Consider the following 12,698-nt stretch of genomic DNA (forward strand, 5'->3'; position numbering starts at 1 on the left):
TTCAGTCATTTACTTAATTTGAATAAAAGACCGAGGAGTCCGTAGCATGAAATGTGGGATTCAGCACAGTAATATTTGGCCGATGAGCTTTTCTGCGTAATAACGGGTTACTAATTTAATTCAGGTCACAATATTACGCAAATCTGCAAAAGATCATCCCAATAGACACTCGGCAACAAAAGCAAGAGAGACACGCTGAATCTGACCAAAAAATACTCTAATGATTCAGAAGCATTAGAGTGAACGAAGGCGGCGTGGGCAGCGAGGGAGAACTAAGCGCCAGTCACCAGAGGGGCAGCGAATAGCCACAACGGCTTTACTGGACCGAGGCCGCCGTGAACCATCCGAAGAGTGAGTGGTTGAGTAGTAAGAGTATTTATCCACCTGTTTGAAGTGCGTTGAGGAGGGACTGGGAGGGCTTTTCGTAGAACTATGGAGATATTCTTGTGCATTACGTTTGGTTTGTCTAGGAACTTTGACATATCGAAACTCTCTGCTGTTGTGTGTGTATGAACCTTAGTAGGGACGTGTCAATCTCTCCACAGACCATGGCTGAGGGCGGGTCCTCCCCAGAGAAGCGGGATCGCCGCCCCGACCCGCCGAAGACCTACGAAGGGATGGTGACTCGCTTCATCATGTCCATCACCCACAGGCGGCCCGATAAGCTCAAAGAGATCCAGGCCCTGATGAAGCCCGAGACCAGCACTCTCGACATGTTTTCCTTCATCTGGGGACTCCGGGAAGCACACGCCAAATTGAATCCTCCCATTTTCAAGTCAAAAAAGTCTGATAAAAATTCCTTCATATACTGGCGGCTAGGACACACCCACCTCAACAGGAAGGACAAAGATCTGGCACTGAAGTATTTCAACCTGAGCATCCAGCTGGCTCCTCATCCCCTGTTTATAGTAGATGACAAGGTTATTTCCAGTGACGTCATGGACCCCTGGCATGAGTTGTCAGGGGAGTATGTCGGGAAGCCCGAGGGAGAGCCAGGCTCCCACAACCCTGAAGGCTGGGGCGAGTACGTGTCTCTGTCCTATGCCTACGAGGCGCGGGCATGCTTGTTGTTTGAGATGGAACAGTACAAAAAATGCATGAGGGACATAGACATCATTCTTGAGCTTAGATGCCCACCCGCGATAGCAGCAAAGCTGAATGAAATGAGAAAAACCTGCGAGGAGCATATAGGGAGTCCTCGCGAGGTGGCGTCACCAATTTCGCCTGAGCCCCGCAAACGAGATTCTAAAGAGTCTCCGTCGAAAAGCAAATCTTCGGACCGTCCGGTATCCTTCAAGTACAGGTGTCCTGACCCTCCTGTGCTGGTGGACACCAGCCCAAATATTCCAGCCTTCAGCTCCTCCGTCAAATTGGCCTACAACAAAGATGTCGGACGCTATTTGGTGGCTAGCAGGAGCATAGATCACGGTAAGACCAATGACCCTTTTATACCTCTCGTTATGCAAAACCATATTTTTAAATGTTCAGATATGACCTAACTTGTTCTCCAGGGGAGCTGCTGGCGGTGGAGGAAAGTTTCTGCACCACTGTCCGGATGGAGAACCTCAGGACCTACTGTACGGTGTGCATGAAACGGACTATGGCGCCTCTGCCTTGCCCTTCCTGTTCAATGGTTGGTGACACATGACTCTTTACTTTTATTTCACGACTCTGAGTCTATATACATGTCGGTCTTACTTGAACATAAAAAAAAAAGGTTTCACAATGCTGCAAGTCCCCGTAAACAGAGGCTCTAACAAACACTTAACTTCTTCCAGGTCGTGTTCTGCAGCCAACGCTGTCGCATCCAAGGTCTGGCCAACGTTCACTGGCAGGAATGTCCCATTCTGCCCACTCTGTTCGAGCTTAACATGGGAATTAATCCGTTGCTGGCGCTAAAGTTGTTCATGCAAACAACCCACGAGAAGCTGAGGGAAATGACGCCGCAGCTGATGGCGGAGGCGAGACACCGGCCACCCCAGTACCGTGGTTTTGACGATGATGTCTATGATCACACCCATTACAGGACCGTCTACAACCTGGTGACCAATAAGGAAAAGCGCGGCTACAAGGATTTTCTTAGCCGAGCCATGGAAGCGTTCTTGGCTCTGAAGCTGTTGCAGAATGGCGGAAGATATTTCAGAGACGGCGAGAGGAAGGCTTTCCGCCCGAGTGAGGAGGACCTCATCTTCACGGGCTCCCTGCTCATGCATCACATGATGAACTTTGCCTGCAACTCCGGGGGAATATTTGAAATAGAGGTGAGACTGTGCTTGTTACTCATCTCTGTGAATGATAAAGTTTGGGGCTACGCTATTGCTGCGCGTGGCCGCGGTGCTCAAACAAGTTTCAATGGCGCTAAAGCCTGTGGTCGGTAAGAACCCATTACCCAGGGACACGGGGCAAATAGTTCCACGTGTTTAATGGTGCTGGTCATAAATCATAAATTCTATGTTTCTTGCTTTCTAGAAATCCTAAATAAAGGGTTGTTTACATTTCAGATTGTTGGCAAAGAAGTTGATAAAAATCCTCTCCTCGTCTACGGCGCTGGTATCTTCCCGGCCGTCAGTCTGATGAGCCACGCCTGCTACGCCTCCTGCGTCGTGCTGTCCTACGGCAAGTACAGAGTGGTGAAAGCCTGCCGAGCCATACCTGCCGGGGCCCAACTCACCTGTCAGTATGTTGATGTAGTAAAAGGAAACTTTAGGGAGCGTCGAGCCAGGCTGCTCCCTCAGTACTTCTTCGTGTGTCGGTGTGAGGCGTGCGAGATGAACTGGCCCGACGGTTTGCAGTACACCTCGGCCTTCAACCTGAGGTGCGTCAGATGCCACACGCATGTAAACTCCTTCACACGGAAGTGTTCCCATTGCAATCTTTACTACAAGGGGCGTACTGCTGTGCCTAACGAGCATCATTTGTTCACTTATGAGTATAACCTGATGAAGAAAAAAATCGAACAAGCTCTGAAAGATTACAAACGCGCAGAGCACAGATTGATCAAGAGAGGCAGCGAGTCTGAGGCTGACATGAGGGTGGTGAGCAATCTCATCGAGTTGTACGATGAGTTCGTGGAGCTTCCTTCCTACATCCACGTGGCCGCACAGAGCACCTACAAATCCATGAGCTACCTGTTAGCGTCGTCGTCCCACAGCGTTGAGGACAACAGCCCGCAGTGCCAAGTTTCCTAGTTACAAAGGGAGCTTGCGTAGATTGTTCAGTGTGCCTGTGGCTGGTGGAGTGTTCAGTATAAGCAGGCCATCGGGAGGTCTTATCATTGCTGTGTTTAACTATTCAACAGCTTTTAAGTATTTTTGTTGTTTTAGCGGAAATTTTCCATCGTGTCTAGTCCCCCAATTTGAGTTTGTTTTATGTGTTTTAATACCATTTAGTTTTCGCCTTCTGTTTGGGAAGTATTTTAAGTTTTATTGTTTTACCGAAGCTTTCAAAATAAAGTTTTAGAAAATAATACCCTGTGGTCATTAACTCTGGCAATAATAGTGTTTGGGAAATGGGAAGCTTAAAGTCTAAAGCGTAGGAACACCATTACAAAAAAAAAAAAAAAAGTTGGATGCAGATTGATATGAATTATGTTCTTTTTTTCCCTTTGTATTTGAGGAATCGCTGGATATTAGTTGGATTTTGTTGATCAAGATAAATAGATAAAATATAGATTTGAGTTGGAACTGTGCTATTCTGAATTTGGGTAATAAAACACTATGAACCACAAACGAGGATTTTATAACGTTTACGCGTGATTGTTTTCTCACAGATAAAATATAGATTTGAGTTGGAACTGTGCTATTCTGAATTTGGGTAATAAAACACTATGAACTACAAACGAGGATTTTATAACGTTTACGCGTGATTGTTTTCTCACATCTAACAAATAGTTTGGGTTTTAACGAAAAAATAAACTACGCGAACTATATTCCTCTTAAATAGCAAAAAAGTTGGAAAGTCGGTGGAACATCTGTGGTCATATGCCGGAGAGAGACAGAAGGGGAAGGAATTATAGGAGAAGAACAGATCCCAGGAGACGGGACACAACCCCCGATTAATACCTGGTACCCATTCACTGCTGGGTGGACAGGGGGGTAGGGTATCGGAATCTTAAATAGCAAGCATCGATTGATTCTATAATGATGCATCTACATTAAGAGCTTCTTTGAACGCCGAACTCCTTCCCACTCCCTCTACACAGCCACAACGCATTGGTATACAAGCTGCTGCCCTCGAGTTGACCTAAATGCCTTGAACATCACACACTATCTCGTATTTGACAAACGCAAGGTGTGGCCGCGGTGCAGTGGGATTCAGTTCCCCGTAACAAGTCATTTCTAGAAGTAAGGTTTGTACTGACGCGATTAGCTCGACCAATACAACCTAAAACGACTAACAGTAACTAAATTATAATCTCGAAATTGATTAAACACGTGGTCGTAGTTGTATCCGTGGCGGCGGAAGCTGAAGAAACTCATTATGTTGCTTCGAATGGGTCATGTAGGTAAAGTTATCTGACTGACGCTAGCAAGACACACTGAAACGATACACAGAGCAAACAATACTCGACGCCTTTTCTCTATTCATCACTCAGGGACTTGATAAGGAATATGCCGCCTCAACCGCCCACGCCAAACAGCAATGGGGATAAGTTACAATTTCATGCTGGTTCACATACTTTGAAGTAGCAACACAGACCATCCGTCATTATAGAAGCAGCCTCCCTTCTCTTTTCCGAGAGTATTTCTGGCACTTACGACGATTTCTGAACACGCCATATACTGCAGTGAGTGTGTGGGGGAGGGGGGGGGGTGGCGGCGGTCTAGTGGGTTAGAGCAATGGAAGTGTTGAGCCAGTGAGCGATGGTTCGAGCCCCGGTGCCGCTGCGTGACGTCAGGAAGGGTATCAGGTCCTCAACCTCCAAGCCACAACCCCCCAAAACAGAGACCCTGTATGAACCTGGGTAAAGGCTGTTGGGCAAAAGAATATTCTGGTGTGTGTGTGTGTGTGTGTGTGTGTGTGAGAGAGAGAGAGAGAGAGAGAGAGAGAGAGAGAGAGAGAGAGAGAGAGAGAGAGAGAGAGATAATACATTTTGAAACTTAGCTCGACACAATAGTTCTAACACTCCACTGAAATGAGGTTTTCAATATTACACACACACAAAAAAAAAAAAAACGCGCACCGTTATTTCAAACCCACTGTAATAAGGTATAGAAATTAGTTTTACAGTCATCATATAGAGTGCGCAAAAACTGGAAGCTCTGAGCCTAAAAGAGCAACTCAGTGCTTCGTTTTCGCAACACGGGTCGACTGAAGCTCGATGGTGTCTTGAGGATGAAGTCTCCTCAGTGAGCGAGGTGCTGGTGGCGCGGCGAGTGGTCATACAGTGCGCGCAGCCATGGCCGTCACGTTGAAACACTTTGATGCTGATCTTGATGCAAACGATTATGATCCACTGGTGTTCTTTTCCGACGTCCCAAAATTTAAGTTTGACGAACTGAGTAAAAACTTTGTCCGAGATTTTTTCGGCGCCAATGCTCGAAAATATGGGAGAATGCGGCCCATCTTGAAAGACGGAAGCTATTACGAAATTTTTGAGATATTGTGGGATATGGAAGAGGCTCAAGACTTTCTAATTCCAAACTTTTTAATACCAGAAGAAACCCTTAAGGTAAAAGATGAGAAAAAGGCTTTCAAATACTTTATACGCGGAGAACAACAGCGTAGCGTCAACAAGGATTCCGCATTAAAATATTACAATGCAAGCATAATATTTGCACCACACCCGCCTGTTAAGGCCGACGGGAAAACTTTTAGTGCTCCGGACGTCAATTCTGGGAAGCGCAGGAGAGAAAGTGTTCCGGGCTGGGGCCATTATAAAACAGTGAGTCGGGTGACCATGGCCCGAGCTGAACTACTGTTTGAAATGGGCCACTACAAAGCGAGCATAGAAGACATTGAGTTTGTGCTGCTCCAGGGATGCCCCGCGAGCACGGAGGAAAACCTCTATTGCTTGAAGTCCATCGCCTATCAAAGATTATTGACAGCAGGCGGCCATCGGCGGTATTCTTACAACTCTTTTTCACATAAAAGTGCTCCACCGTCACCGGCTCGTGAAGACAACCTTTACTTGACGGGCGCCAGCGCGGCCGTAGAGTTGGTCCACAAAGATGGGGAGAAACGGTGTCTCATAACGAACAGGAATGTCAGTCAAGGTAAGATTGCTGTTGATAAAGACAGGTGTAACGGAAATTTCACTTCAAACCTGATGAAAACAAATTAGTACATAATAAAAACAAGCATTTCATCATTGTTGCAACAGGTGAGGTGCTGATTATGGAGAAGAGCTATTGCAGCACCATTCTACCCAAGCATATACGGCTGTTCTGCATGACCTGCTTGAAAAGGACCGCGACGCCCCTCCCGTGCCCTGCATGCACGCAGGTCTGTGTGTGTGTGTGTGTGTGTGTGTGTGTGTGTGTGTGTGTGTGTGTGTGTGTGTGTGTGTGTGTGATTAACCTATTTGTCTTCCTTGCTTGAGCTACAAGCTCATGCGTCCCAGGGGTCTGGACACAGGCCTAATTGGTACGTGTTACCCATTCACTGCTGGGCGAACAGGGGTACAGGTGTTATTGAACACTGCACGTCTGCCTCTGCTCCTTCCGGGAATCAAACACAGGATTTCTCAATTGGGAACTGATTGTGTTATCCACTGCACTGCGGAGCAACACACACACACACACACACACACACACAGTGTAGGAGTTGCCTTATGTAGTGGTAGCACCCCTGCCTACAACTGAGAGCTCCTGGGTTCGATTCCCGTGCGGAGTGGAGACGATGGGTTGTCTCCTCGAGCTCCAGTCCGTCCAACAGTGACGGGGTATCGGCTGTCGGCCGGGACTTGTGTCACGCCTCCCGGGTGTGCGGTTGTGATGTTTCAGCCGTGGCCAGAGATCCCTCACTTGTGAGCTCCACGCTCTGCTGGGAAGGGTACTGCTCGAGTGGTCTTTTAGGGCTGCCTGTTATAATATATTTTGGAAAACGAGGGGAGGCGAGTGTTCTGTGACTGTAATCTGGACGCGGTGCGTAAGGCTTGCGTTGCTTTTAAGTTGCAATCTTTTAATATTTTATAGAATTCTGGCTATATTGTTTAGTCCTGACTTACCTTGCCCCTTCCCTTGTTCGGCACGTGAGGTAACTCTTACCAAAGAATTCAACCGTTATCTTCGTAGCAACACAAGCGCCTACGACTATATCATTCTGCCCATCGGTTGCAGCGATTCACTTTGGATCCTTTTCTTTACAAAGTCTTGCGTTTTGTGTGAATGAATGTTCTGGAGAAGAGAATTGGATGAAACTGAGCCACTGTGTTGTTCTTGACATTAAATGATCTTTTCACATTATTTTGTGAAGGGGTCTCAAGGTTTAAATTTTTCCAAAATTTAAATATACTTCTGTTTCCACGTACCAGGTTGTGTTCTGCAGCAAGGCGTGTCGACGAGAAGCGCTGCTCGGCCTTCACTGGACTGAGTGTCCGGTACTTCCTCTCATAAATGCCCTCAATATAGAAGTGCGGGGCATTCTAGCTTGCAGAATTTTGTTCAAAACTACTTTCCAAAAGCTAAAGGCCATGCGTGAAGAAATCTCCGAAGAGCAGAGTAAGCCTGCCGAGATCAAAGGGCTGACCCATGACGGCTCCCTCCGCTCCGACGAGTACTTGACGGTGTACAGCATGACGGGCAGGGAAGAACACAGTGGAACGAAAAAGATGGAGAGGGCCGTGGAGGCTTTTGTGTTGCTCAAGCTGATGATTGCCTGCCAGAGATTCTTTGTGAGGGCTGATGGTACACCTTATCATCCCAGCCGGCAAGATAAGCTCTTCGTAGGCTCCCTGCTCCTGCACCACCTTATCAACCTCTGGGTGACGGCCGATGGTTATTATGAAGTGGAAGTACGTTGCATTTAACTTATTTTTATGTCAGTGAAACATTAGATTGAATAATGCAGAAAACATTTCAGACAGTAAATAAAGCCATCTTTTTTCTCTTCTCAGATCATGGAGGCTGACGCCATGCTTAATCCCATGAAGGTCTTTGCCGCAGGTGTCTTTCCAGTAACGAACTTGGTCATGGCCTACGGCTGCTACTCGCCCTGCGCCCCCTTCACCCACGGCCCGTACCTGGTGACGCGAGCCACGTGTGCCATACCGACCGGGACCATTCTGACATGCAAGTACACATTGTATGTGTGGCAGGCGTTGAAGACTAAAGATGACGAGAACTTTGTAAGTGACTTATATGGGTGCAATCAGGATGATGAAGAGGAACTTGACGAGATGCCAGAAGATAAACTTTACCTCAAGTGCGTAAGGTGTCCAGGGAAAGTAGATGAGAGGTGCTTAAGCTGTGGCACAGAGTACAATATGGTCGCTGCTATACCTGGAATGCCTGGAAAATTTACTTACAACTTCAAGGAAGTCATGGCCAAGGTTTATGACCTGATAGAAAACTACAGGCAAACCCGCGATCATATTCGAGAGACTGGCATCACCGCTTCGGTAGACATTGAAAGCATATGTAGACTGATAACCTTCCTTGACGAGCACGTCCACCTGCCTGCTATGCTACACAAGGACGCACAGATCATGTATATCCTAGCCATGAGTCACCGGACGTGCTCTGTGATCCACGACGGCATCGAGGCGCCGGGATGCCCGACGTCCTAGTGCATTAGTTTCCTCAGTGAGGAAGGGGCAAGTCGTTGTGTGACTCGCTATTCAATGTAGCCAACAAAATGGCAAGATTTAATTTTTCTTTTTAATTTCTTAAGAGATTTAGGCTTGGATTTATTTTTCCACTAGTTACTTTTATCATTGTCAGACTAAATCAAATAGTTAATTTTTAAACAAGTTATCCTCACGCTTAAGATGTAGATTTGAAAAATTAAAATATCCCATAATCAAGGAATTAATGAACCGATTAGCCTACATTTCAGATGAAGTTTTTCCTCTATTCACATTCTGTTGTTTTTAAAAGATTTTAATTTTCACAAAATTTACAAAATTCGTAATTGAGGATGACCAGGAATGTCGTACTTTTAAACTAATCATTAATTATGTGAGTGAACTAGATTAAGACCGAGGAAACAATCTAAAGAAATTAGTCTGAAGGTTTTGGCAAAAAAATCCGATGAGGTTAATTCATCCAAATTTTACTCATCAGGAAATTTATTCCAGGTAAAAGGATCAGGAAATAGATAATGTTATGCTTCAGATACGGGAACACTATAATGGACTATTTGATATATCATTAGGAAATTTTGCCGTTACGAAATGTTTAATATCTTATTTTTTCTTTGTCATGAAAAGCTTTTGAATTAAGTGGTCCGTGATTTCAACTGATTTGATATCGGGGTCGTTAATAAGGTTTAAGAAAATATATCTGAAAAAAATGCATGCAAGATCGTAAAACAATTATAAAACAAAGGTTTCTCAAACACATAAATAGCGCTGACAGGAGATTTATTTGGTGGCATTTTAAAGCAGTTTCATGTTCAGTATTAAATATTATTATGACACTTTCTGTTTAGACAAAATCTGCCGAATGTTAGGATGATCTTGTTTAGCGTGGAGCATCCATAAAAAACAATGTAGTTTTAGTTTAGCAGATTAATGCCGCTAATCACTTTTACCTCTATTGTTTATTTTAGAATTTTAAGGTTATTTCTGGACGTCTCTTAACAAGCCTTCTGGTTAAGTATTAGTTTTTATGATAACGAATATGTGCTCGCTGGTTTTGTATCGTCTAAAAGTTGCATTCATGAGGGTTGTGTTAACGGGTAATGCTTAGCCTCTGTTGCCTCTTGACGAGGTGGATGTCTTCACTGTTCTGTTCAGCATATTTTAGTCACCCTCTGAAGGTGAGTGTTTACGCGTGTATTCATGTAATTTGTTTTATTTCGGCAAGGTTCATGACGTAGATTAACTGATGGCTGTGATGGGTGTTTGAGTGCACGTTTTTAATGGATGTTAACTATTCATGTATAACTCATTTGTCACTTTCAGGCTGGAACGTAAAGTGCTTTGACAAGCTTAATCCTATTGGAACTTATGTCTGTATTTAACTGTTAGTTTGCAATATAATATATGAAGTCTACAGATCTTTGTCCTTTTGCACAAATATCGACGTCATAATATTGTACTCGTGCTGACGTCATAGTACTTGCAGGAGTATAAATGCAGCGCACACACACACACACACACACACACACACACACACACACTTATCAGTCATTGCGTGTATCCAATGTCAGCCAGTTAGCCTTAGTAATTAATCTCATTATCTCGGCTCTTTGTTTCTACATGGTCGAGTCGGGAGTCACGCACGTAAACGCTGTTCCACCCAGACAGGAGTGCGGCACGCGTCGTGATGGTCCCGTGGAAATGTGATGAAAGCGTCACTATGTAATGTGATTGTTTCAAAGAAGAATTGAAATAATGAAACTAGTTGACATTCTGGGAAACCTGCGAGGCATGTGAATAAAGTATAAATTTATTGCAGGAGGCGTAAACTTCAAATAAAAGGATACTGAAACACACGGCATCATATGTTTGACGAAAAAAAAAAAAATGGCAGAGCATAGCACAAAAGTAAAATTTAATAACTGTATGGACAGCATGTTTAACGCTTATATAAAAAAGTGTTCTTAATTACTCTAAGAAAGCTATTGTCTATCGATGAAAAGTTCAGTGTGTCACGCTCGAAGATGAACTTAATTTACTGTAGAAATATCAAAGCCACCCTTTCACTATAGTATTCTTGCAATGCCATTGAGAGATACCCAAAGATGACGCAAGTAAATGCAGTCGATTCCATTTCACTGCATCCAAGCTCTACTGAAGGGTTCTCTCTCGACTATCCTTGTTGGTTACTGTATGGAGAACATTTCAGTGTCCCCTTTTATCTTTTTAGGATACGTGCTCTGTGATTTTTAAGTATATGTATATTCCTCTCAGTATTAAGGTGAAATCTTTTATGTGTATGATTATTATAAGGGTGTAGAGGCATTCATCTCGGGAGGTGTGAGTGTTCGTGCACGTTGCGATTGCCCAATTTCCTTATTCTATCAAGCGTTGTGCCGAAGCGCTGTCTCGAGCTGGTGGCGGCTTTCTCTGCTCAGGCCCAGCCATTTCTGCTGTGGACCGGGCGCTGTGAGAACGCGAATGGCTGTCGTGTGCAATGTTGTTCACTAGAGCGCTGAACGTGAGTTTTGTCATCCCTCGTACTTAATGAAATATGTTAATTGACATTGTGTTGCTTATGTATTACAAGGAGTTATTGTTGTGAATTATGTACCTGTGTGGTTACTGCATCAAAGAGCAATGTTATATACTTCAGTATAATTATTACTACGTGTGCTAGTTTTACCACTTGCTATAAGAAGAAATGTTTCCCTCTTAATTATTTCTCTTTAGGAAAGTGTACAATCCCCACTGGCTGAAGCCTACAGTAAAGGAGTTTGCTTTAATTAAGTGCCGTCTAAATCAACGCCTGGTGAAACGGTTCCGAAAGTTAGGGGTCGAAGTGCTCGGGCTGCCTCATTTCCCGCCAGACTGTCGACTGGCGAGCTACGATTCCCTAAGGTAAGTTATGAGTTTTGTTGTTAACTATATATAAGTTGTTTAATCCTGTGGAAGACCAAGTTTGCATGCAAGTGAGCGCAAGGGAAGCCTGCCTCGCCTTCATGGTAGTGTGTCTGAGCTGAGGATAACTAGATAGTAATAGTTCCACACCAGGCACTAGACGAACCTCTCCCCCAATGTAGTCTTTGTACACTCGCCAGAAAGAAGGCGAGACTTTGAACTGCTGAGCTTTGAAAAACAGCAGAGTCGCCACCGACGAAACGGACTCCTTCTCACTCGTGTGTTTGAAGCAAGGCAGTAATTTCTGGGGTGGGGGACAACTAATGTATTTTATATTGGCCTCAAAATGCTCCGGAAAGTGCTTACTCAAAAAAAAAAAAATAAAAAATAAAAAAAAAAAAAATAAATAAATAAATAAATAAATAAAAATTACCCCACCTGCCCCTGCTCGCTTCGCTTGCCACCCTCCCCCACACTTCATGAACCTATAAGAACATAAGAACGCAGGAGTCTACATGATGCCCCTATGATGCCCCCCACCCCACCCCGATATCCGCCAAAATTACGGGCCTGTAAAGACAAACAATTTCGTTAGTGTGAAAGTAATACTTTATTTGACATCTTCACTAAGTTGTTTTCAAGTTGATTAAAAGCATACATATAACGACATCAGAGTGTTGGTCGCTTAGCGTATGAACAAGTGGTGTAAATCGCGTGTCTTTAACTACCAGCGTACGACTAGGTCAATCCACTCGTTAATAATGAGACTACACACTTAATGATCAAAGTACTGTTGTTCTGTCACACTAAAAACATAATTAGTAAAGTAAGAGGAATTTCTGTTGCATAAGATTATTTACCGAGTGCGGAGGTGTCATAACTAACCGCAGACTGTAGAATTAAGTACGGTATAGGAGGGATGACTCACCTAAGCGCTACTGGAGCCTGTTTGCATATTGTTTATCGTTCGAGTGATGTGCGGCCAGAAGCTGCCCCATTTTACCATGAGGTTGTTCATAAGGCTGCGGGGAAGGTCGAAAATAGTTACCGTACA

At 44.4% G+C, this 12,698-nt stretch overlaps 2 protein-coding genes across 2 annotated transcripts; both read left to right on the forward strand.

Annotated features, from left to right (window-relative positions):
- The first annotated feature begins 214 nt into the window (after window positions 1-214).
- On the forward strand, window positions 215-3,728 carry LOC126987757 (SET and MYND domain-containing protein 4-like). The gene is made up of 5 exons (XM_050845050.1): window positions 215-351; window positions 546-1,428; window positions 1,512-1,633; window positions 1,779-2,261; window positions 2,502-3,728. Exons 2-5 carry the CDS (start codon window positions 549-551, stop codon window positions 3,186-3,188), a joined length of 2,172 nt encoding a protein of 723 aa, XP_050701007.1. The 5' UTR covers window positions 215-351; window positions 546-548; the 3' UTR covers window positions 3,189-3,728.
- Window positions 3,729-5,358: 1,630 nt separating this feature from the next.
- Window positions 5,359-10,157, forward strand: LOC126987759 (SET and MYND domain-containing protein 4-like). Its single transcript, XM_050845052.1, has 4 exons — window positions 5,359-6,215; window positions 6,323-6,444; window positions 7,475-7,954; window positions 8,057-10,157. The coding sequence occupies exons 1-4, from the start codon at window positions 5,399-5,401 to the stop codon at window positions 8,726-8,728; spliced, it is 2,091 nt and encodes a 696-aa protein (XP_050701009.1). The 5' UTR covers window positions 5,359-5,398; the 3' UTR covers window positions 8,729-10,157.
- Window positions 10,158-12,698: the final 2,541 nt, after the last annotated feature.

Source organism: Eriocheir sinensis, chromosome 66, assembly GCF_024679095.1.
Source record: "Eriocheir sinensis breed Jianghai 21 chromosome 66, ASM2467909v1, whole genome shotgun sequence".
Taxonomy (NCBI): domain Eukaryota; kingdom Metazoa; phylum Arthropoda; class Malacostraca; order Decapoda; family Varunidae; genus Eriocheir; species Eriocheir sinensis.

Excerpts from the sequence above, each read along its gene's own strand:
- LOC126987757 (XM_050845050.1), top strand. The coding sequence starts at position 549 with ATGGCTGAGGGCGGGTCCTCCCCAGAGAAGCGGGATCGCCGCCCCGAC. Across the intron at positions 1,429-1,511 it reads TAGCAGGAGCATAGATCACG|GGGAGCTGCTGGCGGTGGAG; the intron begins GTAAGACCAATG and ends CTTGTTCTCCAG. Across the intron at positions 2,262-2,501 it reads GGGGAATATTTGAAATAGAG|ATTGTTGGCAAAGAAGTTGA; the intron begins GTGAGACTGTGC and ends TTTACATTTCAG.
- LOC126987759 (XM_050845052.1), top strand. The coding sequence starts at position 5,399 with ATGGCCGTCACGTTGAAACACTTTGATGCTGATCTTGATGCAAACGAT. Across the intron at positions 6,445-7,474 it reads CGTGCCCTGCATGCACGCAG|GTTGTGTTCTGCAGCAAGGC; the intron begins GTCTGTGTGTGT and ends TCCACGTACCAG. Across the intron at positions 7,955-8,056 it reads ATGGTTATTATGAAGTGGAA|ATCATGGAGGCTGACGCCAT; the intron begins GTACGTTGCATT and ends TTCTCTTCTCAG.